Source organism: Metarhizium album, assembly GCF_000804445.1.
Source record: "Metarhizium album ARSEF 1941 chromosome Unknown scaffold_45, whole genome shotgun sequence".
Taxonomy (NCBI): domain Eukaryota; kingdom Fungi; phylum Ascomycota; class Sordariomycetes; order Hypocreales; family Clavicipitaceae; genus Metarhizium; species Metarhizium album.
The window spans coordinates 42,971-64,986 of record NW_024467619.1 but is presented as its reverse complement, the minus strand read 5'-3'; the positions used below and the strand labels follow the sequence as shown (position 1 = coordinate 64,986).

At 54.0% G+C, this 22,016-nt stretch overlaps 7 protein-coding genes across 7 annotated transcripts; 5 read left to right on the top strand and 2 right to left on the bottom strand.

Annotated features, from left to right (window-relative positions):
- Positions 1–183: 183 nt before the first annotated feature.
- On the top strand, positions 184–1,997 carry MAM_08171 (threonine ammonia-lyase precursor; the record flags this gene model as incomplete). The annotated part of the gene is made up of 2 exons (XM_040826969.1): positions 184–381; positions 459–1,997. The coding sequence occupies 2 exons, from the start codon at positions 184–186 to the stop codon at positions 1,995–1,997; spliced, it is 1,737 nt and encodes a 578-aa protein (XP_040675046.1).
- A 3,907-nt stretch (positions 1,998–5,904) lies between these two features.
- MAM_08170 (cyclic nucleotide-binding domain-containing protein) lies at positions 5,905–8,892 on the top strand (the record flags this gene model as incomplete). The annotated part of the gene is made up of 1 exon (XM_040826968.1): positions 5,905–8,892. One exon carries the CDS (start codon positions 5,905–5,907, stop codon positions 8,890–8,892), a length of 2,988 nt encoding a protein of 995 aa, XP_040675045.1.
- A 558-nt stretch (positions 8,893–9,450) lies between these two features.
- MAM_08169 (Bax Inhibitor family protein) lies at positions 9,451–10,542 on the top strand (the record flags this gene model as incomplete). The annotated part of the gene is made up of 2 exons (XM_040826967.1): positions 9,451–9,989; positions 10,056–10,542. The coding sequence occupies 2 exons, from the start codon at positions 9,451–9,453 to the stop codon at positions 10,540–10,542; spliced, it is 1,026 nt and encodes a 341-aa protein (XP_040675044.1).
- Positions 10,543–11,006: 464 nt separating this feature from the next.
- On the top strand, positions 11,007–11,725 carry MAM_08168 (peptide methionine sulfoxide; the record flags this gene model as incomplete). Its single annotated transcript, XM_040826966.1, has 2 exons — positions 11,007–11,286; positions 11,373–11,725. The coding sequence occupies 2 exons, from the start codon at positions 11,007–11,009 to the stop codon at positions 11,723–11,725; spliced, it is 633 nt and encodes a 210-aa protein (XP_040675043.1).
- A 721-nt stretch (positions 11,726–12,446) lies between these two features.
- MAM_08167 (Sugar/inositol transporter) lies at positions 12,447–14,195 on the bottom strand (the record flags this gene model as incomplete). The annotated part of the gene is made up of 3 exons (XM_040826965.1): positions 12,447–13,516; positions 13,598–14,020; positions 14,123–14,195. 3 exons carry the CDS (start codon positions 14,193–14,195, stop codon positions 12,447–12,449), a joined length of 1,566 nt encoding a protein of 521 aa, XP_040675042.1.
- A 1,383-nt stretch (positions 14,196–15,578) lies between these two features.
- On the top strand, positions 15,579–16,482 carry MAM_08166 (uncharacterized protein; the record flags this gene model as incomplete). Its single annotated transcript, XM_040826964.1, has 3 exons — positions 15,579–15,619; positions 15,700–16,066; positions 16,123–16,482. 3 exons carry the CDS (start codon positions 15,579–15,581, stop codon positions 16,480–16,482), a joined length of 768 nt encoding a protein of 255 aa, XP_040675041.1.
- Positions 16,483–20,044: 3,562 nt separating this feature from the next.
- MAM_08165 (Zn(2)-C6 fungal-type DNA-binding domain protein) lies at positions 20,045–20,886 on the bottom strand (the record flags this gene model as incomplete). The annotated part of the gene is made up of 4 exons (XM_040826963.1): positions 20,045–20,086; positions 20,112–20,514; positions 20,571–20,641; positions 20,824–20,886. 4 exons carry the CDS (start codon positions 20,884–20,886, stop codon positions 20,045–20,047), a joined length of 579 nt encoding a protein of 192 aa, XP_040675040.1.
- Between the last annotated feature and the right edge of the window lie 1,130 nt (positions 20,887–22,016).

Here is a 22,016-nt window from a genome sequence, read left to right as displayed (position 1 = left end):
GGGGAAAAAAAAAAAAAAAAAAAAAAAAGACATGGCACATGGCCGTTGGGTCCGATCTTTCGGCACATGCGTCTGATTGCTGCCATAGCGCTCACCTTTTAGCCTCGAGCGCCAAACTTTCCTGACACTTCGTCTTTTCATGCTGCACCAACCACCACCTCCAGTCTTGTCATGAAATTCGAGATGCCTTCTCTCCTTGGGCATGTCGAGACAAATGGCATGCTGTCAGAAGCAAATGGTCATCCCAGGCCCGAAACGCCCGTTGGCCGCATGGCTCTGACCGACTACAGCATCAACCCCTCGCCGTCATCGGAGGAGAAGAGAGCCAAGCTACTACAAGCGGTTCCCGACGATCTGTTGCTTCCCAATGGCTATCCCGACGTGCGTCCCCTATGACATGGGAAAAACACAGATTCTGCGCCTCAGACTTACGCTGACCCAACCGCCAACGTCAATAGTACCTTCGCATGATTGCCAGCGCCACTTCCAGAGTCTACGAGGCGTGCAAACTAACACCTCTTACCCCGGCAATCAACCTCAGCAACCGGCTCGAATGCAATGTTCTCCTCAAGCGAGAGGATACGCAGCCAGTATTTAGCTTCAAACTGCGCGGCGCATACAACAAGATGGCTCACTTGGATCCTGCGCGGAGCTGGAAGGGTGTTGTCTGCTGCTCCGCCGGCAACCACGCCCAGGGCGTTGCCTACTCGGCGAGAAAGCTCAAGATCCCCGCCACCATCATCATGCCTGAGGGGACACCCAGCATTAAGCACTTGAATGTTGCGAGACTGGGCGGCCATGTGGTGCTGCATGGTGCTGACTTTGATGCTGCCAAGGAGGAGTGCGCCAGACGGGAAAAGCAGGACGGGCTCATCAACATTCCCCCCTTTGATGACCCATACGTCATTGCCGGCCAGGGAACTATTGGAAATGAGCTGTTTGGACAAGTAAACATGTCCAAGGTTGAGGCCATCTTTTGCTGCGCCGGCGGCGGCGGTCTCATTGCCGGCATTGGCTTCTACGTGAAGCGCATGGCTCCCCATGTCAAAATCATTGCCGTCGAGGCCTACGATGCAAATGCCCTGGCACAGTCATTGACAAAAGGCGAGAGAGTTGTGCTCAGCGAGGTCGGGCTGTTTGCTGACGGCGCCGCCGTCAAGACGCTGGGCGAAGAGACGTTTCGCATCTGCCAGGAAGTGGTGGACCAAGTCGTCGAGGTGACGACGGATGAGATTTGTGCTGCCATCAAAGACATGTACGACGACACGCGATCCGGCCTAGAACCAGCGGGGGCAATGTCTATTGCCGGCCTGAAGAAGTACGTTTCCCAGCACCCGTCCCAAGACCCGAACCGTACCCTGGTTGCCGTGACGTCCGGGGCGAATATGAACTTTGACCGCCTTCGATTTGTTGCCGAGCGTGCTGCCGTCGGTGAAGGCAAAGAAGTTCTCCTGGCCGTCACCATCCCAGAGAGACCGGGTGCGTTTGCCAAACTCGTCGATACCATCATGCCCTATGCCGTCACCGAGTTCAACTATCGCTTCGCCGACCAGAACGTGGCCAATGTGATGATTGGCTTGTCCTTGACGGCCCCCCCGGCTAAAAGACGCGAAGAGCTCTGCATGCTTATCGAGCGCATTCGTGCCGAAGACATGGTGGTGACGGACCTTTCCGGCGACGAACTTGCCAAGAGTCATCTCAGGTACCTCGTGGGTGGTCGTTCTGGCGTGGCCAACGAGCGGCTGTATATGTTTAGCTTCCCCGAGCGACCCGGAGCATTGGAACGGTTCCTCAAAACCCTCAGACCCAGATTTACCATAAGCCTTTTCCACTACCGGAACTATGGTGGTGATATTGCCAAGGTCCTGGCGGGAATCTCGTGTCCAGAGGAAGACAGTGGCGAACTAGCCGAGTTTCTCAGAGATGTCGACTATCCGTTTGAGGAGTGCACGAACTCGGAGGTCTTCAAGACATTTTTGAGATCGTCGAAAAAATAAATAATCTTTCCGAATATCATGAAAGCTAGAGTGCTTTGGACATGGCGTTTCAGAGACGGGCATTTTTGGAAACATAGACTGACCAAATTTTGTTGTGCATTCCCAGAAAACATAGTGACTTGGCCAGAAACAAGCTTCTTCCTTCTTACGATGGGCTTTGCACATGGTGATGGTGAAGACCGCTTGTCCATGGTACCCTTGTGTCTTGTACATACAAGAGGGTCAATTGCTGCATGGGTAATCGGATTAGGTTTGAACCAGAGCTCGAATTGTTCCGTTTCTCCCGCGGAAAATTCGGTGTTGACATCGGCACAGATATTAACGGAGATGCCGGGCAAAAATAGCAACCATAAATGCAATGTCCAAAGTCGAGTGCGGAATCGAAGTGAAACCAGGAACTCTCACTTTCAGGGGAAAAAAAAAGGGGGGGGGGGAAGAATATTCCAACACGGCGTGTGCTTAAATTAGTAACCCTAAAGATCTAGGCTGGCGAGATGCGGAATCCCAACGGGTGGCTTCCAAGACGGCGTGCGAAAGCGAAACAACATGCACACGGGAGCACATGATAAACCCAAAAAATGAAATGGGCCATGCGGTGCGATGCATATTGTGGCCGAGGCTGCAGGGCTGTCCCGCGGCATGGAAAGATTTTGCAAGATTCCGAGTCCAAACTTGACACCGGCCATACTTTTCTTGGTTTCATGAGTCGCTCATGCAACCAAGGCTCTCCAAACTCGTGCGTTTGGCCGGTAATAAGACCATCGAATCCGCCCCTGCGTGTCGACACCTCGTCACGACTCACCAGACTACTTAAGTAGGCTAACTAGCTCGTGTCAGGGCATTCAACGTCTTGTGTGGATCCTCCTCGTGGTCGGCGGCGAGAAGAGAGAGGAAGCTTGTTGCCGGGGAACATTTTTGTGCAGAAGAAGACGGCGGTAACGGGGAGTCAGTCAGCAGGCTTGGCGACGACAGTTGTTGACACTATACTACTACTAGGTTGTAATTGCAAAACATGGCTGTACACGGATAACCGAGAACTCCGTTTCTTGGGATCGTGGGGTCGGAAATAGGGCGAGTTAATGTAAGTACTTAAGGAAGTAGGTACTTAGGCATACCGAGTACGTTCCAGTTGACGGCAGACGGCCGGGAGCACGGAGTATCAAGTAAGTACCTACCTAAGGTACCTAGGTATTCATTGGGAAAGGGGTTTCAGCCCACAAGGCGGAGGCCAGACTCGGTTTCCAGTTGATGGGGCTCAGTCAACCGCCATGGGTTGCCCCTGCCAGGTTGCCTAGGCTGGGTGCTCCATGGAAGGCAAGCCTACGCCTGTGCGCGGCTTCCACGGGCCTTCTACCAAGCTTCGGTCCAGGGGGCCCCGCTTAGCGGTGTTTGAGAGCAGCTTCAATTTTATTGCCGGCCGTGAGTGCGGTTTTGTGCGAATGGAACCAGCAGACTCGTGGGAGAGCTTCGGTCCCGGGTGACGGAGCATCCACAAGAATCTCCCACGTGCCTGGTGCTTCAAGTCCTATCAATTCTTCGCTCCCTGCTCCCTGCCGCCCTGCAACGCTGCGGTCTGGCGCGCGTCGATGGCGTTGACATTTTCAGGTCTCTAGTACCTACTACCTAATATGCCGTCAGGACTAGTACCGCGTACGTACTCCGTACTTGATGAATGCCCCACCAACCTGCTGGGAGCGGTTGCGGTCGCTGGGGGTGGCTGCGGTGCCAGAAGGTGAGCCGTGCGCCGACCAGATGTCGCCTTGCGGCGCGGGTCAACGGCCACCATGATGAACCCAGCAAATTGACCCCATCTATCTTCAAAATGTCGTCAATCACGTCCGTTGGGGACCACGTAAAATATCGACTCATCGCTATCGACATCATCGAGGCACGGCATGAATAAAAAGCATCGAGGCCTGTCCAGGCCTGTGGAGGACGCTGTGGCCGTCCTGCCCCACGTAAGCCGGCAACCCAGATATTATCAATCTTGTCCTTCACGCGAGGAGGTGCCACTTCATTATTAATTAGGCTTGAGTATCCGTACTCCGTAACGTCAATACTCCGTACCTGCCAATACTTGGCGGCGTGCGGAGTATTCCAGGAGTACCTATTAGGAGGATCTATGCCGCTGCATCCGCCCAACAGGAATTGAGCTGTGCTGTGCTGTGCTGTGCTCTGCTGTGCTGTGCTGGTGCTGGTGCTTGATGTCATTCGACCGTCCCTCAGCTGCCAAATCTGGGCGCCAGAATATTGTCAAACATAATAGCCATCGAAAGTTGCTTATCTATTGTTGACCTTGGCTCTGTACATTGGAATGCTTCCACCTGATACTCGGCGTTGGCAGTAATGATTATGTATGGCTCCTGCCTTGAGCTTTGGCGTTTGTCCATGTGGTGGTCCACCTCCCCGCCCCCACACGCTTGGAGCACTCGTTGCCTCGCTTGTGAACCTAGCGCCACTTCCCTTTTTTTTCTTCTCTCCTCTCCTTAGCAGGCAGACAAGTTTGTTCAGTCACACTGCGAGTGTCGCCCATGCGAGGCTTTCGCTTCCGAAGTCGGCGTCACCGGTTGGCGTATGCTTGTTTGTCTGGAAAAATGTGACTTTGATCGCCAATACAGTCCTTCTTTCAAAGGTACGACGAGGCGAAGCTGCGCCTGGTTTGATGCGTACCTAATACCTGTACCTTGGGAGGAAGGAGGTATCTAGGGAAGCTTCCTAAGTACCTACCAAGCGTCAATGTTCAATCAACCCCACGTAACTCTAAAGGTGCGGCAATCTCGCTGCACCAATAGGTACCTAGGTAACCACGGCGTGTGCCTTTGGTACCTGTTGCACGGCCCAGTGCTCCAAGTTTGCCCTGCCCTGCACCTTCCCTGCTACAATTGCCGCTAGCGCCCTGGCAGGCACGACCCAGGACCCTCACCTCAACCCTCCCAACTTGGCGCTTCGCCTTTTCCACTTCAGTCCGACCCTCTCTTACGTCCCTAGCTGTCTTGATCGACAACGGCACACTCTTCGCTCCAACACAATCTGTATTGTTCTCGAAGTCACATCCGGCAGATTGGCGCCCCGGAGTCTTCTGCCTGTGTCCTATTTCTCTGCAATTAATCTCTTGCTATTGTGTCCTGTATTTCTTTGCGCCCGGCCGCTGCGCTCTTTTCTATTCCGCGGTTGGCCGCTGTCGTCATCGGGGCCAACTCCCGACAGCCGCTCGAGCTTCATCTCAACCTTCACCCACGCGCTCGTTTCCAACTGCTGACGATACGCCCACAACTCGAAGAGCATCTATTCTATGCATGTCCGTATCAGCTCTACTTACGGCGCCATCGACCAAGACAAGTTGCGTGGGCGTTGGGCTTGGCAGCTCGCCGCGGCAAGAGAGCTTTGGTACTCGTCCTGCACCACGATCTCGTTCCACCACATAGGTGCTGGGTGCTCCGCCCACCTTTTTTGGGGTTGGACATTGGTTCTCCTTAAAGGACTTCGGCGCTTGGGACGCGCGCGAAGCTTGCTCCCGGTTTGTTCACCTGCTGGATGGCTGCTCATCATATTTGTCACTCCTGAGGACAATTGACAGTCTTGCGCTGGCCTTGAGAGCTCCACCGCTGTGGCCGTGCGTCAGAATCACGGTCCGCAACGGAAGATAACCAGGGCATGCTGCATCTCTGCTACGAAATCATTGCGTTTATTGCCGACAGCACCACGGATCTCGAGGCCATCGATTGCAATTGCTGAAACTCCACCACTTGGGCATCTGTTGGCCACCTTGGCCGCACCGACCAGACCGTGCCGGACAGTCTTGGTTCCGGCCAGAGAGCCTGGCCATAGCGGCTGCCCCTGCTAGCTAGCGGCGGCATTTCCTCGTTTCTCCCCGTAGTAGAATACGCGGCGACTCATCATACTCACAATGCGACGAGGTCGCTCGCCGAGTTCGGGGTCACCTTATCGGGCGCTGGCCCATCACCAACAGGCCAGTTCGCCTTCGACACCCACCGACCCAAGCTCCGTAATCCGATCTTTCGATGTCGACAGTAACCCTGCCCGCCCGGTGCGGCCCTCGCCTTTGGCGGCCTCCATAATACGCGATATGCCCTTGGATCTGGTTGAACGAATACGCTCCTTTCCCTTGTTCGTTTCTGCTCCTGGAGACTTCCTTGTTGCCATTGGTAATCACCTCAAACCTCAGATTAATGGGCCCAATGACCACATAATTACAGAAGGTGATGACGCAAAGGCCATGTATTGGCTGGTGCGCGGCGTGGTAGCTGTCACGTCCCGTGATGGGGAGGCTGTCTATGCTGAACTAAAGCCCGGCGCCTTCTTCGGTGAGATAGGCGTTCTCATGAACATGCCACGCACAGCAACCATTGTGGCACGCACAAAATGTCTCTTGCTTGTCTTGAAGAAGGAAGACTTGCAACTCATCATGCCTAAGTTTCCAGATATGGAGAAGACGATTCGAGAAGAGGGCCAGGAGCGGCTCAACTTACTAAAAAAACAGCGACAGGAACGCGGAGCTAGCCTGAAGGCGCCCAAACCCGATTTTGCTCCCCGAACGACTGTGCCTGGTGAAGTTTCAACTGGTGAGAGTGGGGCCATCAAAGACGGAACAGTTATCAACTCCAAGAAGCGCAAGTCACCAAGCCCTGGCGTTATAGAGGATCCCGCGGTGGGCAGCGCGATCGGCAGTGGCTATGTGAATATTCGAAAGACCCTGAAGGAGTTGCCCCTCTTCTCGACGTTGCCGCCCGATATCCTCCACTTCCTGGGTCTCAGTGTACAACCGAAGACCTACCATCCCTTTACCGATATAGTCTGCCAAGGCACCCGCGGCAATGACATCTACTTCATCGTGCAGGGCGAGGCCGAAGTATTTCATGAGCAACCCAAGGAGCAGGATGCCTCCGAAGAAGCTACGAGATCAATACAACACCGGCCACGGTTGAAAGCTGGGCAGTACTTTGGGGAAGTGGCAAGCCTAGGACTGTCGCCCGGACGGACGGCAACGGTACGATCTATTACAACAGTGGAGTGTCTCATGGTCCCTGGGGAGGTTTTGGAGGAACTGTGGCGAAGATGCCCGCCTGGCATCAGATATCAAGTCGAAGAGACGGCCAAGCTGCGACTGAAAACGCACGATGAGGATGTCGATATGACGGGACACGATGACAAAATCATGACCCTTTCTACGTCGGATGTACCAACATCAACACCAAGCACTCCCACTGGAAGCACGTTGCCCAACCTTACCTTCACTACCCCATCGAGCCAAGGGTCGCCCAGCAAGGACGACTCTGAGACTATGGAGCTCAAAGACCCAGACCCTTTCTTAAGTGTCCCTATGGAGAACCTGCGGAACCGGAGACGGCACTCTCTTGCACCACCGAACCCTCAAGCAGAAAGCCCAACGACGAGTCGACAAAATGGCTATAGGCCGTCTCTAATTGACCTTACGCCAATCAAATTTAGCCATAGCGAGACATCTTTTGAGTCTGGCGCACCGGCGAAACGAGCCAGGACAGCGACGAGTCGATCCCTCTCGCTACCTGCCACACCCCCTCTTTCAGACGAGGTCTTGGTGCGGATATTTAAGCATTTGGATATTCGAGAGCTGATTCGCCTACGAATTGTGAGCAACCACTGGAGACAACTTCTGACAACATGCCCCGAAGTGTGCAATGATGTGGACCTATCACATTACAACCGCCATGTTACTGACCACTCCATTATTCACATTTTGGCCCCTTTCATCGGAAACAGAGCCATCTCTATGGACCTGAATAATTGCTTTCATGTCACGGATGAGGGGTTCGCAGCCCTCTGGCGACAATGTGGCAAAAATATCAAGAGGTGGCGCATGAGGTCGGTGTGGGATGTTTCAGCCCACCAAATTCTAGAAATGAGTGAAAATGCCAAGCAGCTGGAGGAGGTGGATTGGAGCAACTGTCGAAAGGTCGGGGACAATCTACTTGGCCGTGTGGTGGGATGGGTAGTGCCAGAGTCCCCGGTTGCGAAGAAGAGTGTTGCCCTTTCTGCCTCGTCACAGAAACGGCAACAAGAGGAAGCGAGACCGAAGCCGCCAAGTTCGAACAACCCCCCTCCGGGAACGGTCATGGGGTGTCCCAAGCTCAGCAGGCTGGATCTATCGTATTGCAAACATATTACAGACCGGTCAATGGCGCACTTAGCTGCACATGCATCTGGTCGGTTGCGCTCGTTGACCCTTACTCGCTGCACGTCCATCACAGACGTCGGCTTCCAGTCGTGGGCACAGTACAGATTCGAGAAGCTAACTCATTTGTGCCTGGCTGATTGCACATACTTGTCGGATAATGCAATTGTAGCGCTTGTCAATGCGGCGAAGAATCTGACAAACTTGGATCTGTCGTTTTGCTGTGCGTTATCGGACACTTCGACCGAGGTTGTTGCTCTGGGGCTTCCATTGCTACGTGAACTGAGGATGGCGTTCTGCGGTAGCGCCGTGAGCGATGCGAGCTTGGAAAGCATCGCTCTACATCTTAACGAGCTTGAGGGCTTGAGTGTTCGCGGGTGCGTGCGGGTTACTGGTAAGGGCTTGGAGAACATTCTACGAGGCTGCACGCGTCTCAAGTGGACAGACGTGAGCCAATGCCGCAATCTCGAGAACTGGCTTCGAGCCGGAAGCATCGCCAAATGGGGATTCGACGACAGAGCCAGAAAGCCGGTGACGCCCACGGGCCTCTGGGCAGCAGCAGCTCGCGAAGGCACTGGAGAAATACCGGCACAGAAGACGATGAGCGTAGCCATGCTGACCACGCCGAGCTTCCTGCCCCGATCTGGGTTGGGCCTTTTGGGCCGAAGGGCAAGGGAGCCGGTGCGATTCATCATTGAAAAGGGCGTTCAAGGACTGAGGTAGAGACCAAGACGTCTCATTCATAAACGATATCAAGCATCTGAGGAGGCGGAGGACTCCATCTATGAAGTTGGTTACGGTTACAGGTACAGGCACCGCAATTTTGTATATATTGTCCGGGTCTCAGGACGACGCCTCGGCTGAATATGAGCTGTACCAGATGGCGGCTGCATGGTGAATGTCTGGCGTTTAGTTTCTGTTGATTTTCGTGGTCAGGAAAAGGGCATCTCGAGATGAATTCATGTTGCAAATTTGATGCGCACTGAGAGGTGGCCGCAAGCGCACTAACAAATGCTGGCTGGGGTTGTTGTGATGCGCGACTTGCGGTGGCGAGTTTTGGCGCGGAAGGTTCCACCACGTTCCAAGTTCCAAGTCTCCACGTGACTCGGGCGCCTGGCCACACGTCGTGATTGTCAGCATGACGCCGGGTCGAGTCGGTAGACAAGTCCGCCTCATATCTCTGCGTCTCCTTCCCGACAACGACACCCTTTCTTTTGCCTTTCCCCATCAACACAGGCAGCGACACAGCGACACAGCGGCACCAGATTATTGCTGCCCGTCATGTCGCTCACTCCAAGTGTACGGCAAAGCCCTCTGCGCCTGGCGCAACGGCTCCCCGGACTCTCCAACACGGCGTTCCGATCAGCTGGGCCTGTCCGAAGCTTCCACAGGCCCGCAAAGCCCACGGCCAACTTCTTCACCCCGCGCGTCTCATGCATTGCCACCCGAAACGCCTTTGCCCGTGGCAGTAGCCGCTCATACTACCAGGAGGCTGCGCAGCAGGCAGCCAGCGGCACTGGTATGCGCAAGCTGCTGGTGGGGGGTGCCATTTTCGGCGGCACCCTTGTGGCCATCAATGCCATTTTCAACCGCGAGACGAGAGACGATGGCGGCATGCCACTATATGAGCGCGAGTACTTGAACAACACCTTTCTGCACACCGGCCTGGGCGTCGGCATCATTGGTTTGACGGCGCGGCAGATGGTGCAAAGCGGATTTGTCTACCGGTTGATGGTGACGAACCCTTGGGTCGTGGGACTGGGTGGTTTGGCGCTGAGCTTTGCCACCATGATTGGAACTCGTTCGATCAGCCCTGACAAGTAAGTCCGGCCGGAGCGTGCAACGACTTTCGAAGTGCTCGCTGATGTGATTTGGTTTGTTTGTAGCTACGTGCCCAAGTACGCGCTGTGGACAGCATTCAACGCCACACAAGCTGCCTTCATCGCCCCTCTCCTGGCTTTTGTCCCGGGCCCGCTCCTCGCTCGCGCCGGTCTCTACACGGTCGCCATGATGGGCGCTCTGTCTGTCGTGGGTGCGACTGCCAAGCAGGAAAAGTACCTGTACATCGGTGGTCCTCTCCTGGCTGGTGCCGCCATCGTTGCCGTCTCTGGCTTCGCTCCGCTGCTTGTCCCCGCCACGGCCGTCCGCACGCTCGCGTTCACGGAGAGCATCTGGCTGTATGGCGGACTGGCCGTGTTTGGCGGCTTTACGCTGTACGACGTGCAAAAGGTGCTGTATCACGCGCGCATGGCGCAGGCCGGAGTGATACAGCGCGACCCCGTCAACGAGAGCATCTCACTGGAGCTGGACTTTTTGAACATTTTCGTCCGCATGGTTCAAATCTTGATGATGAACCAGAACCGCCGAAAGTAAAGAGTACAAGATGGATCGTGGCGGGTGGAGAGAGATGCGACACGGAGGGTAGGAGAGATGTGTATCAGTACCTGTTTATACCTTGTTGTTGAGTGGCTTGATCTGTGAAGGGGCCAACCAACTCCGCTCAGTGGTTCGGGTAGGAAATAAAATGAAGATGAAATGAAAAAGACGCCAGACCTGACCAAAGTGACGAGAAGGCGTGTGACCCAACCACCACACGACGGTCTCTGCCGCCAGAATCCGCCACCCGACGCCCGCCGCCCGACATCCGCAACCCGGGGCGGGGCTCTGGATGGCATGACGTCTACGAAATCCGGACCCCGCCGGCCGTCACCTTGTCACTTCTCTCCGCCTGCAATTTCCAGCTTCTTCTCTTCCCCGCCATGGCCGCGACTTGACTCTTCTTTGCCCGCATAGAAAAAGAAAAAAAAACCTCTCGCCGCCCGCACCCCCCGCCCGTCATGTCTTTCTTCTTCTCCCGGCTCATCCGCCCCTTGACCCAATCCGCGCGGCTGTCCGCCGCGCCCGAATCGTCGTCGTCGTCGTCGTCCGCGTCCGCGCCGGGTCTCATCCCCGAGGGCGCGCAGCGCTGCACCGTCGCGGCCGGCTGCTTCTGGGGCACCGAGCACCTCTACCGCCGCCACTTTGCCGGCAAGGGCCTCGTCGACGCCAAAGTCGGCTACATCGGCGGCGACCTGAACGACCCGACGTACCGTGCCGTGTGCGGCGGCAAGACTGGGCGTACGTTCGCGCGCGCGCACACACACCCACACCCACATACACACGTACATCCATCCACACACCCGTGCTGACCGCCGTGACGCCAGACGCCGAGGCCGCCCAAATCATCTTCGACCCAGACAAGGTGACGTACCGCCAGCTCGTCGAGTTCTTCTACCGGATGCACGACCCCACGACGCCCGACGCGCAGGGCCCCGACGCGGGCCCGCAGTACCGGTCGGCCATCTACTTCCACGACGCGGAGCAGGAGAGGGTGGCGAGGGAGGTGACGAGGCAGGCGGACGAGCAGTGGTGGGGGGGGCGCATCGTCACGGAGCTCGCGCCGGCGGGCAGGTGGTGGACCGCCGAGGAGTACCACCAGGCGTATCTGGACCGGAACCCTTCCGGGTACGAGTGTCCCAGCCACTTCCTGAGGCCGTTCCCGCCGCTGCGGTCGTGAGCGGGATGGTCGTGTTGTGTTGCCTCTTGTGACGGTGCGCGTTGTGTGTGTGCCGAGCACTTGAATGGAGCGGGACGTGTTTCTTTTTCTCCGCCAAAATGATTTACTTTGGCGTCCACGAGCCCTGCATAGTCGCAACAGAGAGAGAGGACGAAGGCACGTGGTCTACCCTTGACCCTGAATTATCAGACTTGGTGGTCAGTGCGGTCCGTACGTACGTAGTAGCCAGGCATCGGCTCGATCTCTTGCCCCTTGCCCCTGTCTGGTGTAATGCTGGCGGTACGTACGTCTTCTACAGTCAAGCCCCTACGTGTGGGTGACCGGCAAGGACGTTCATGGCGTTTTGCTCATCTCCCAAGACGTCAGGCCGGAAGGCCGGGAGGGGCGCAAGACCAACAGTGCGTCTCCGGCGACTTCGACTCCGTACAGAGCGCTGCCAGCATGAGACTGCTGGCCCGTGTTGGCGGTGATTGAAAAATGACCCATCACAGTACTGCATGTTCCAAGTCGCCATGTATCCATGTTCGACTCTCAGACCGTCTGACGATACGGGATATCAGTGCTCCGATACACGGCTATGGATTCTACCCAACAGTTCCGACCCAAGAAACCAGCGCGCTCCGCAACCCCATCCCGCCGATGAACCCATCTCACTGACGGGAACCCAGTGCAACAGGACCAACCATCAGTCCATCGATGCCTGTCCATCAATGCCTGTCCATCAATGCCTTGCTGCGATTCCCATGCCGGTAACCACCGGGTCCCTTATGGTTTGCATAGGCAACGACTCCCCGCGATTGCTCGTGTCCACATCAACCTTGGCCTTCCACGTCTTGTACCACGGACCTTCAAACAACTCCTCCATTCTTTCCAGCGGAACCCCCTTCGTCTCGGGCGCCCATAGGCCGAGGACAACTAAACCAATCAAGCACACGAGCGCCCAAAAGACATAAGCCCCCCAGACATCGAGGTTCCCGAACATCGCAGGCGTGGTCCGCACAACGGCGAACTGGAAGAACCAATGAACCATCATGTTCACCGAATAGCACACCCCTCGGACCCGCGTGGGCAGGATTTCTGTGCCGTACAGGTACTGGACCGTACAGAGACCTATGGACCAGCCAATGGCATAGATGAACACCGACGCAATGGCAGCCTCGGAAGCAATTCGATTGTTGCCATGGCGCCAAATTGCCATGTAGACGGCCATGTAGACGTGTGACGCGCATTGCATGGTCAGGCCAGTCATGAAGCAGCGTCGGCGGCCAAAGTAGTCTATCAGCCCCCACGTGAATACCATGGTGAAGACGAGTTTCGTCGCGCCGTATCCCCCGGCGTTGATGAGTGCGCGGTTGCTCGTAATGCCGGCGAGGCGAAAAATTTCGGGAATGTAATAAGTGATGCCGTTGCCACCGCTCCACTGGGCAAACGCTTGCATCGCGAGGCCGAGGAGGAATCGACTGCGGTATGTGGGCATCGTCGCCACTTCTTTGATGATTGTCCAAGTCGACGTGCCGGCAAGGACGAGGTTCTTGCTCACCACTTCTTGCCGCATTTCGCCATATTCACTCTGCACCTCGGCATCTTCCGTCGACTTATTGCGCAACCTCGCCAGGACAGTGAGGGCCTCGTCGTCGCGGTTCTTGGACAGAAGCCAGCGGGGTGTATCGTGCAAGAAAAGTGAGCAGAGGAGTGCGATTCCAACGGGAATCTGAGGCACAGCAAGCACGACTCGATACTGCTCTCGATTCGATTCCATCGTCTTTCGGACGGCGTAGCCGATGAAGAACCCTGACAAGAAAAAAAAAACAACATTAGCACCATGCTCAGATGTCGACACGACGACTTGAACGGTAGGGAGAGTTGGCCTACCCAGCATCAAACTTGTCAGCAAAACCACCATGTATACCGACACAATCATGCCCCTGGTTCTTGCCTTGGCAATCTCTGATAGGTACAACGGTGCAACAACAGTCAAGCCGCCGGCGCCAATGCCTCCCCAGATTCTCGCAAACAGGAGCACACCAACGTTTCCTGAAGCAAACGCGACGGTAAAGAAACCTGTCATCCACACAAGCGTGAAGATCTGCCAGGTGCGGAGCCGGCCAATCGCGTCGGTGACGTATATGGCCATCCCAGCTCCGATGGCTGCACCAAGGACCCCCAACGACGAGACAACAGCTCTCCGAACGGCTGACTGAGATGGATCCCCAGTCCATCGTCCTTTGTTGAGGCCGAAATCGGTCAAGAATGATGCGAGTCCAGACGCTGAAGCGAAGCCACCCTCATCATATCCTGTGGCCGTGAACATGCGCCGTTAGCCAAAGACTCGCTGACCTCGCCAATATCGGCTGATAGCAGGGCGATCCTTTTGTTTCTTCAGGTCCTCGGGCTTACCTTTAGGGATCGACCCGAGTGCGATGACAAGGACGGTGAATGCATAGAAAGGGTTGAGCGACGGCCGACGCATGGTGGCGCAAGTTGAAGGGGCACGCTGCGAGGAAGGGTGGGCAGTTCAATTCGACTCACGCGCCTTCAGACGAGAGCACACGCATCCATCGATATGGTTCAACGGCGCTGACTGTGAAGGAACTTGTCCAGATCAAGCTGGTGAGCGAGCGAGCTTTTGTTGGGGAGGGCGGTAAGGTCGCCCAGGGTTACGCCGAGAGCAGTGCCGCGGCCGGGAAATCGATGTTGGCTGAACTGCAAGGCGTCCACCTATTCCTTGTTTTGTAGCCGGTGGTTCCTGAAACAGATAACCTTGTTTTCCATGGCTGCCAGGAGAGGCCCTCTTCCGCAACTTGCTCGAGCTTCTCCAAGCTAAGCATTGAGGACTTAGAGAAGCTCGCTTCTATGGCTCTGTGTGTGGGGCAGTGCTTCATGCAGTCTAGACACGTAACATTCGCCGGCGGAAATTCGAATAGAAGCTCCACTCACAGCCTTGTGCTGCCGTCGGTTGTGCGATTGTTGAGGACGGTACCTGTGTTGCGACGCTGCGTTGTGGTGGCGTTGAAAATGTTGAAATTCCATGATATCGTCAGCTTGAGGCTGTGGTGTTGCTGGGTAGCGTTAGTCAGCAGCGGAGCAGCCCGTGGGTGGCTGTACAATTTCTTAGCTTGTACTGATGCTGCAAAATTTGTATGAAAAGATACCAGCGAATGTTGCGTGTTAATGTCGCGTGTTCGAGTTTCGGCACGCACAGGACTAGTAGGTACGTACGTACTTCCTAACTCAATAACTCAAACAGGGTCGAACGTGTCGCAGGTCGTCGCCATCGTCTCGAGCCGGTCGTCGGCGTAACCTTGTTCGCCAGTCCGTTACCGGGACGCGACCAGTCTGTGTCCAGGGAAATGACCTAGACAGTTATTGCAACCTGCAAGACGGGAATGAATTCGGAGTATTTCCCCTGAGCCACGGAGTACTCCGTAGTGAAGCGTTACAATGCCAGAGCCTCGCAGCTTTCTGTTACTGAGTGTGGCTGGAGTCAGCTTTTTCCGACTCCTTGAATATGTCCGTCACCAATGCGCCAAGAAAGCCCGAGCTTTGAAAACAGGAAACGACGCCAACTCTGGCACGGAGTAGTGAGACGAGAAGGCTAACTTCTAGAGTCAATGTCAAGTCCAACCGGCTGATCGTGTTGAAGTCAAAAGTCACTTGCTCGGTAACCGAGGTTGCCCGAGAGCAGCGGAACCATCTGTTTTTGACTTGAACGTCCGGAGTACGAAGTACTCGTAGTGCCAATCATTTAGCTGAAGGCAAAATCAATGCAGACGCCACGCTGAAGTGCTGAAGTGCTCAAATTAGGGTCTAAGTCTGGTAACCCGAGGGCGGCGTTTTTAGTCACTTTTCTGACATGGAGACGTTCGTCTACCTCAATCTCCTGTACTACGTGAGGTAAGAATCCCCTTCCCACAGCGGTAGCGGTCGACGGGGCTCCCAACTTGCCGCCGCCGCCCCTGCTTACGCCTTGTCAGCACCCTCATGCTTCACCGCGAGTACTTCCCCTTCCTGCCGACCCCGGAGTCGGAGCCACGGGGTCCAGTCGACCAGCCCATGCTGGGGGCGCCCGCCCCCGAGGGCTGGTGGGACGACAGCTCCCGACTCCTCTTCGGCGCGGCAGAGCACATCGCCGCCATTCTACACGAGGCCTCCGAGTGTGGCGTGCATCTCATGACGCCCTTTGCCGGGTTCTGCGCATTCTCAGCCGGCTACCTCAACCTCTACGTGGCGAAATACCCCCGAATGAACCTGGGCCGCAGCCCGCGAGCAAGCGACTGTCTCAAAATGTGTCTCGACTACCTGGAAAAGTTTCGACTTGTCTGGAAAATCGCCGACGGATGGGTAAGCCGCCCGCAAGCATGACACGACCGTGGCCACCGTTGCGCTAACATTGAGAGGGCGGCACGCGCAAGATCAAAACGATACACCATGCATCCGTGCTCTACGAGCGAGCAACCGAGGACCGGACACGATACCAGGGGCGCACACGAGCAGACTTTGATACTCTACACCAGTCTGTCCACGAGTTCCGTGTCGTGGATAGATCCGACGCGCATACTCGGGAGATTCGGGGCGCGGAGCGGCCCTCGGCGCAGGCGACTTGGCCGGTTCAAGGGCACGAGCACGAGCACGAGCACGAGCACGAGCTCGACACTAATACCTTGTTGAACCAGCTTTTCGCGGAAGTCAGCAATAACCTCGACGAGCAGGGGGCCTGGTCTCAATGGTGGCCGGCGATTGATCAGGTGGATCTTTAATGAGCTGCGTAATTACATCCGGGGTTTTTTTTTTCGTTGAAGCTTCCAATGAATGAGTGACGACCTTTGATTTTTTTGATTTTTTTTTTAAAAAGGGCTGTAATATCTGGTTTTCTATACATGTCCTATTTTTATTTCCCGGTCTAGAAAAACAGTCAACAGATAATGCACCTCTTCATATGGCTCCCCTCCCGTCACCGCCAACAAATGCATACCTGTCGCGTCAACCATTCGCCGTTTCTCCTTCCAATCACGCCTTTGCAAAGACCTTTCTCGAGTTCATCAGGCGAACAGCAAGCATAAAGAGCATGCCGACAAAAGGCGCCACAACCACGCCAAGAGGACGTTTTTTGAAGCAGCTAAAAAGGCACGTAAATGGCGTCTGGATTCTGTACTAGATCTACTAGAAATTTGGGACGAGAAGGGTGTACATTATAGGCGAAGAGGTTAATAGCGTTATTAGGTTGAAAATTGGCCCGCCTTGGTGTCCGGCCCGCCTTGCTGTCGAGCACCACCTTTGGTGGTGAGGGCTTTTGCTAGCCGAACCACATAAAGTGGGGCGGGCACGATTAGCGGTATCCCGATTCCCCGATAACCTTGGCCCTAACCATAACTGTCAACCTTAAACCTGACTTGCGCTTAGCCCTAACCCTAACCCCAACCCTTGCACAGAACTACCCTCAAATGTGTACCCTCCCTCACGTTACATGTAGACCAGAACGACTGAGAAAATTGGGGCTATGCTCGGGTTTGCTATAAAACCCCCTTCCGCTATCTGCGACTAATTCTGTTGACTAGTATTTTAAGATTCAAGTCTATATATGGGTAGATTGTTCCTGGACAAGTGATAGATTGTGGAACTGCTCAGGAAGAAAAACCTCTGATGACTAATCGTACCGGATGCCCATTTTATAGCCAATGAACATCGTCCACATTCATCATCCTAGGGCCTTGTCGGTGCTAGTTACCAGCTCGACCGCGGACACATATGGTCATGCATCGACCCGGCATGTCATTTATTAGTTAATGGTCACTGCTTCTAGATTATCCCCAAGGCTCCTCAACATCCTCAAATCACTGTCGAGCCGAAGGACCTTGTCATTCAGAGCTGATCTCACCCTGGCTACCAATTGGCGATGAGTTGCTCAATATTTCCCGAGTAACTTCCAAGTATGTCACGCAGACAGCATCAACGCCACTGTTTGACCTCGGGGTCTGGCGAGTCGTCAGGCACACAACTTTGTTGCATACGCCTAGCAACACCTCGTAATCTGACAGATCATGCACAAATCATGTGATAGCAATCCTCGTCATGCTGCCCCATCAAATTCCTGCCCAGTTGGAGTATAATCGTCATAGCCGGCACGTTGCACCGCCTGGGGATGTCTGGTTGATGTTTCAGTCAGTCGCCTCAATTCACGCCCAAGCAACTTCTCCTTTTCTTTCACCAGACGCGTATTATCTGGGATTATGGGAAGCCCTGCAAGACAGCTGCAGCCTTGACCTTTGGGCTGTGAAACCTCAGTCGCCAAGAGCCTGAGGTGCTCAGGATACCGACCGCAATTCATAGGGGAGAAACTGATGAGCTCTGCGCGATATGTAATACTGAGAGTCTTGGATGTCCGTAGAACCGACGGCTATTTCGTTGACGTTGTGTACCAATCTAACACAGTTTCGCCACAATTGCTTCAAAAAGACGCATTTTATACTCATTCCATAAGCCATTGCATAGATCAGGATCCTCGTCCAAAAGAAGGTGGAATTTTTGACTGGGAAATTGTCCCGACTCGAATGCTTAGTGGCTCCAGGGTCGACATCGTTTCAAAAACGCCCGGCTCTATAGACATTGCATCCGGACCAAGGTTGTTGCTAAACGATGGCTGGTACACTGGGTGAGTTGGAACATGGCCTTGTCTGGCTGTATCTGGAGGTGTTTGGTGTGTATCACCAGACAAAGAAGAGCTCGATCCTGTCGATGGGGTTGGCTGAGTCCGAGTGTTTTGCTGCGTAGACATTCCTACTGTAATGCCCACAGCGGTGAGTTCCTTGTTGATATTAACCAGCGCGGAAGCTATGACTATATTAAGCAGCTGCATCAGTAAAACATATTCATTCTAGGGAGGGAAACACCCAGGACATCTTACCTGGGCTAATTTGTCTCACTTGCTGCAAGCATTGAATGCAATAAGTAAGCTTTCGCATTGCGTGCTGGTCGTCTGGAGCGGCTTGAACCTGGAGTAGGAAGATTGACGAGGCAATATATACACAGTAGGCGAGTGAAAGAACACAGTAGTTCATGGTGAAAGTCCTGCAGAAAAGATCAAAGATTGCAATGATAGATGTCGCCGATGTCACACTTTCCACTAGATACCTCTGGACCGGAGACGGGCTGTCGCATTCATGCTGTCCTCTTCCGGTGATCATTGGCCGATAGAGCAAGATTTTGAAGGCATGATAAAGACAACTGTTGTCCAGTGTTAGTCATGCAGTCTCGGCCCTGAGTTGATTGCTGATGTTGCAAGGCCATACGTACTTCAGTGTCACAATGTGGGATGGCGGAGCCAGGTTGGGCAATGAGACGGGATCAATTTGAAGGTGAATTGGCAGTTGATCCCACCATTGATGCAACAGCGGTTCCTGCGAGTTGAGACACTCTTGGATTTCAGTATCAGTATTTTGCGATAGAGGGTCGTACATGTGTATCAAAATTTCGTTGAAAATAACTGCTAATCGACACATGCTCATGAAACAAGAGGCGGAGTGAGCTGTTGTTGGTAGATATTTCAACGTGGGATCGGTCTGTGGAATACCAAACGGAACCCACAGGTCATTTTCGGCCGAATCATCAACTGTGAGAAACTGGTCAACAAATCGGCTTCGTTTGCAGATCTGTCGCTGAGGGAGAAAATTCTTACACATGATACAGGACGGTGAAACGTTTGTATGTTGTAAGGAAGGAGAACGTCCCAGATACAGACATATAAGCTTGTCCCAGAAATAGCAGCCCCAATAGATGCGCCGACGAATCTCGAGCTCTTCATCACTTAAGGGAACAGAGCCCGGAAATCGCTGGCTGTCCACACAGATGCCAAGATGATCCAACAGGCGGAAAGCAATTCCGCTGTATGTCCAAGCTTGGGTAGAATTGCCTTGACTGCACTCTTGCGCGCTAAGAAGGAGGAGTGTTTGTATCGTAGGTATTGTACAAACTCCATGATTCAATTCTTCAAAAAGCATGCTTCTGGCATGTTTGCCAAAGACGAGGCCGCCTTGGTAGGAGTCATCAAGTAATTGTTTAGTGCATGGGTCGCTCCGACCCCATCGGATTGAGTGCGAAATTATGGCATTCAGTAGCGTGTGTGAATAGTATGGCCCCATGGATTGCATGTCGCCTGCCATTGTTAGCTGAAAGCTATGTGGCGAAGAGAATTCGTGAGTTGAGCGATGATTGGTTTTGGATAAACCTACGTGTAAATATAGGTCGGTAGATAAAATTAAAAAGTGGTTGGATCCAGCACCAATGAACATTAAGCAGGTATTGAAATGGTTCCTGCGACACCAGTTAGTAGCTCTGGTTGTATGTCGGCCCTGACATCATGACGGGCTAAACTCATAGACAAGAGACATACAGGGATTTCGCTCAAGTTTTCCATGGCGCGCTGGTGCCATGCGTTGTGAATTAAGCGCTCTCGTCTCTGGAGGTCGGTATCCGAGGACGATGGGTTCAGGATGGGGGTGTCAGACACTCCGGTGCCAGTTAGGTCACTTGGAAGATTGAAAAAACTAGTGGCCCCATGGTATGTGATGCTTCCTTTTTCGTCAATCTTCAAGCTTTTGAAGCGACGACATATACCCTGCTCGTCAGTGGCATGCCGAGTGGTTTGCGAAGGGACATCTTGCACGCCTGACCCGGGAGGACTTGAATGGGGCGAGCCAGCAAGCGACGAAGGCGACTTCGCAAGGTTGGATACTTGATCTTCCAGTTCCTTAATTCGTTCCTCTAGTCGCTGAGTGTAGGACAACGTCGGATTTCTAAGTTTCAAGTTAGAATATAAGCTTTTCATCTGCAGACGGTGGGGTCGACGAACAGCTTGTAAACGCAATCATCGTTGCGAGCAGCACACCGCTGACAAATGGGCTGCTCACCTCCGCATTTTACCTATTCGCAGAAGCAGAATGAATGCATGAGTAAACCTGTCCACAGCATGCAAAGCTGGAGCTGAATCACATTGGTGTAACAGTTGGTTGTGACGTGTGTCTGTGTGATTGTGATTTGTGCGTGCATCGGCCATCGTCCGTCGAACGTCACAAACAGCCAGACCCAGGAGATATAAAACGTACCTTGCGCCTGCGGCACAGCTCACACGAGAAGGCACTCTTCTTGGTGGCCTTGGCCGTAGACATGATGAAGAGGACGAAAATGTTAACCAACGATGGGCCGGACCGGTGCCACAGCGCAAGTCCGCCGCCTTCAGACTTTAAAACCTCAGGGACTCTCTCAGAGCGAATGATTTGTATTATGACAACAGAGTGAAAACAAAGGTAAAATGACGGTTGTCATGGGATAGGTATTAATTTCTTCGTGCATCTGGAGAGAGAAAATGACGTGCTGGGCATTCACCTTTGTCGCTCGATACTGGTGACGAGGGAGTTCACAAGCATTTAGAGAAAGAAATGGGGAACGCAAAAAAAGCGCCGCGGTCTGCGCCTCTCTACTTCGTTACTCCGGTCATGAGAAGACGGTTCGTTTGGAAGGAACGAACGGCCTGCCCCACACTATTGAAGACGGAGCAAGAGTTGGAGATGCGGACGGAGCACGAGAGGAACCGTGTCAACAGCGATGATCACCAAGTCCGTCGAGGTGGATAGAAGCTTCGACACTTTGAAGTGGATGGATGATCTAGACTAGACAGAAGAACGAACAAACAACAAGATAACCGAAGCTGGATGACTGAATCGACATGGGAAGTGAGGGTCAGAAACCCGAGAACAGGGATCGTGAAGTGGGCCGGCGTTAGCTTGACTGGTCTCTGAAAATGCTGAAACTGGGCAGGAGGCAGCAATTGATCCACAACTGGCATAATATTGACGGAACGGAAAGGCAGAGTGTACGTCTCGACACTGTAAGAGTGGGGGATGGGAGATGCGTAGGAATTGCGCCAGGCCATCATCCCTCACCAAAGTGGAATGTGCCAGGTCGAGTAAGGGAAGGTGCGAGGAACCTTCTGGCCGCCTTGGGGACGAACAGGGGACAACCAGGGCCAATTGCTTTGCACCTGTCTTAAGACCAGACGAATTCACATTGTCCATGCACCAGACGATAAATTCGAACACGCCTACGAGAGCCTGCACCGATGCTCCCCAACCATGCTCAGTGTTGCTCCGTACTTCTTACCGCCCACGGAATAAATACTGGGTGGCTGTTTGCTTGCCCACAACGAATCCTTGAGGCGAGGTCCCTTACAGGTCGCTCCCAGAGCACGAGTCTTGTTGGTCTTGGATTGACCGATGTCAAGGGTCGGCTGTCCTCAGAT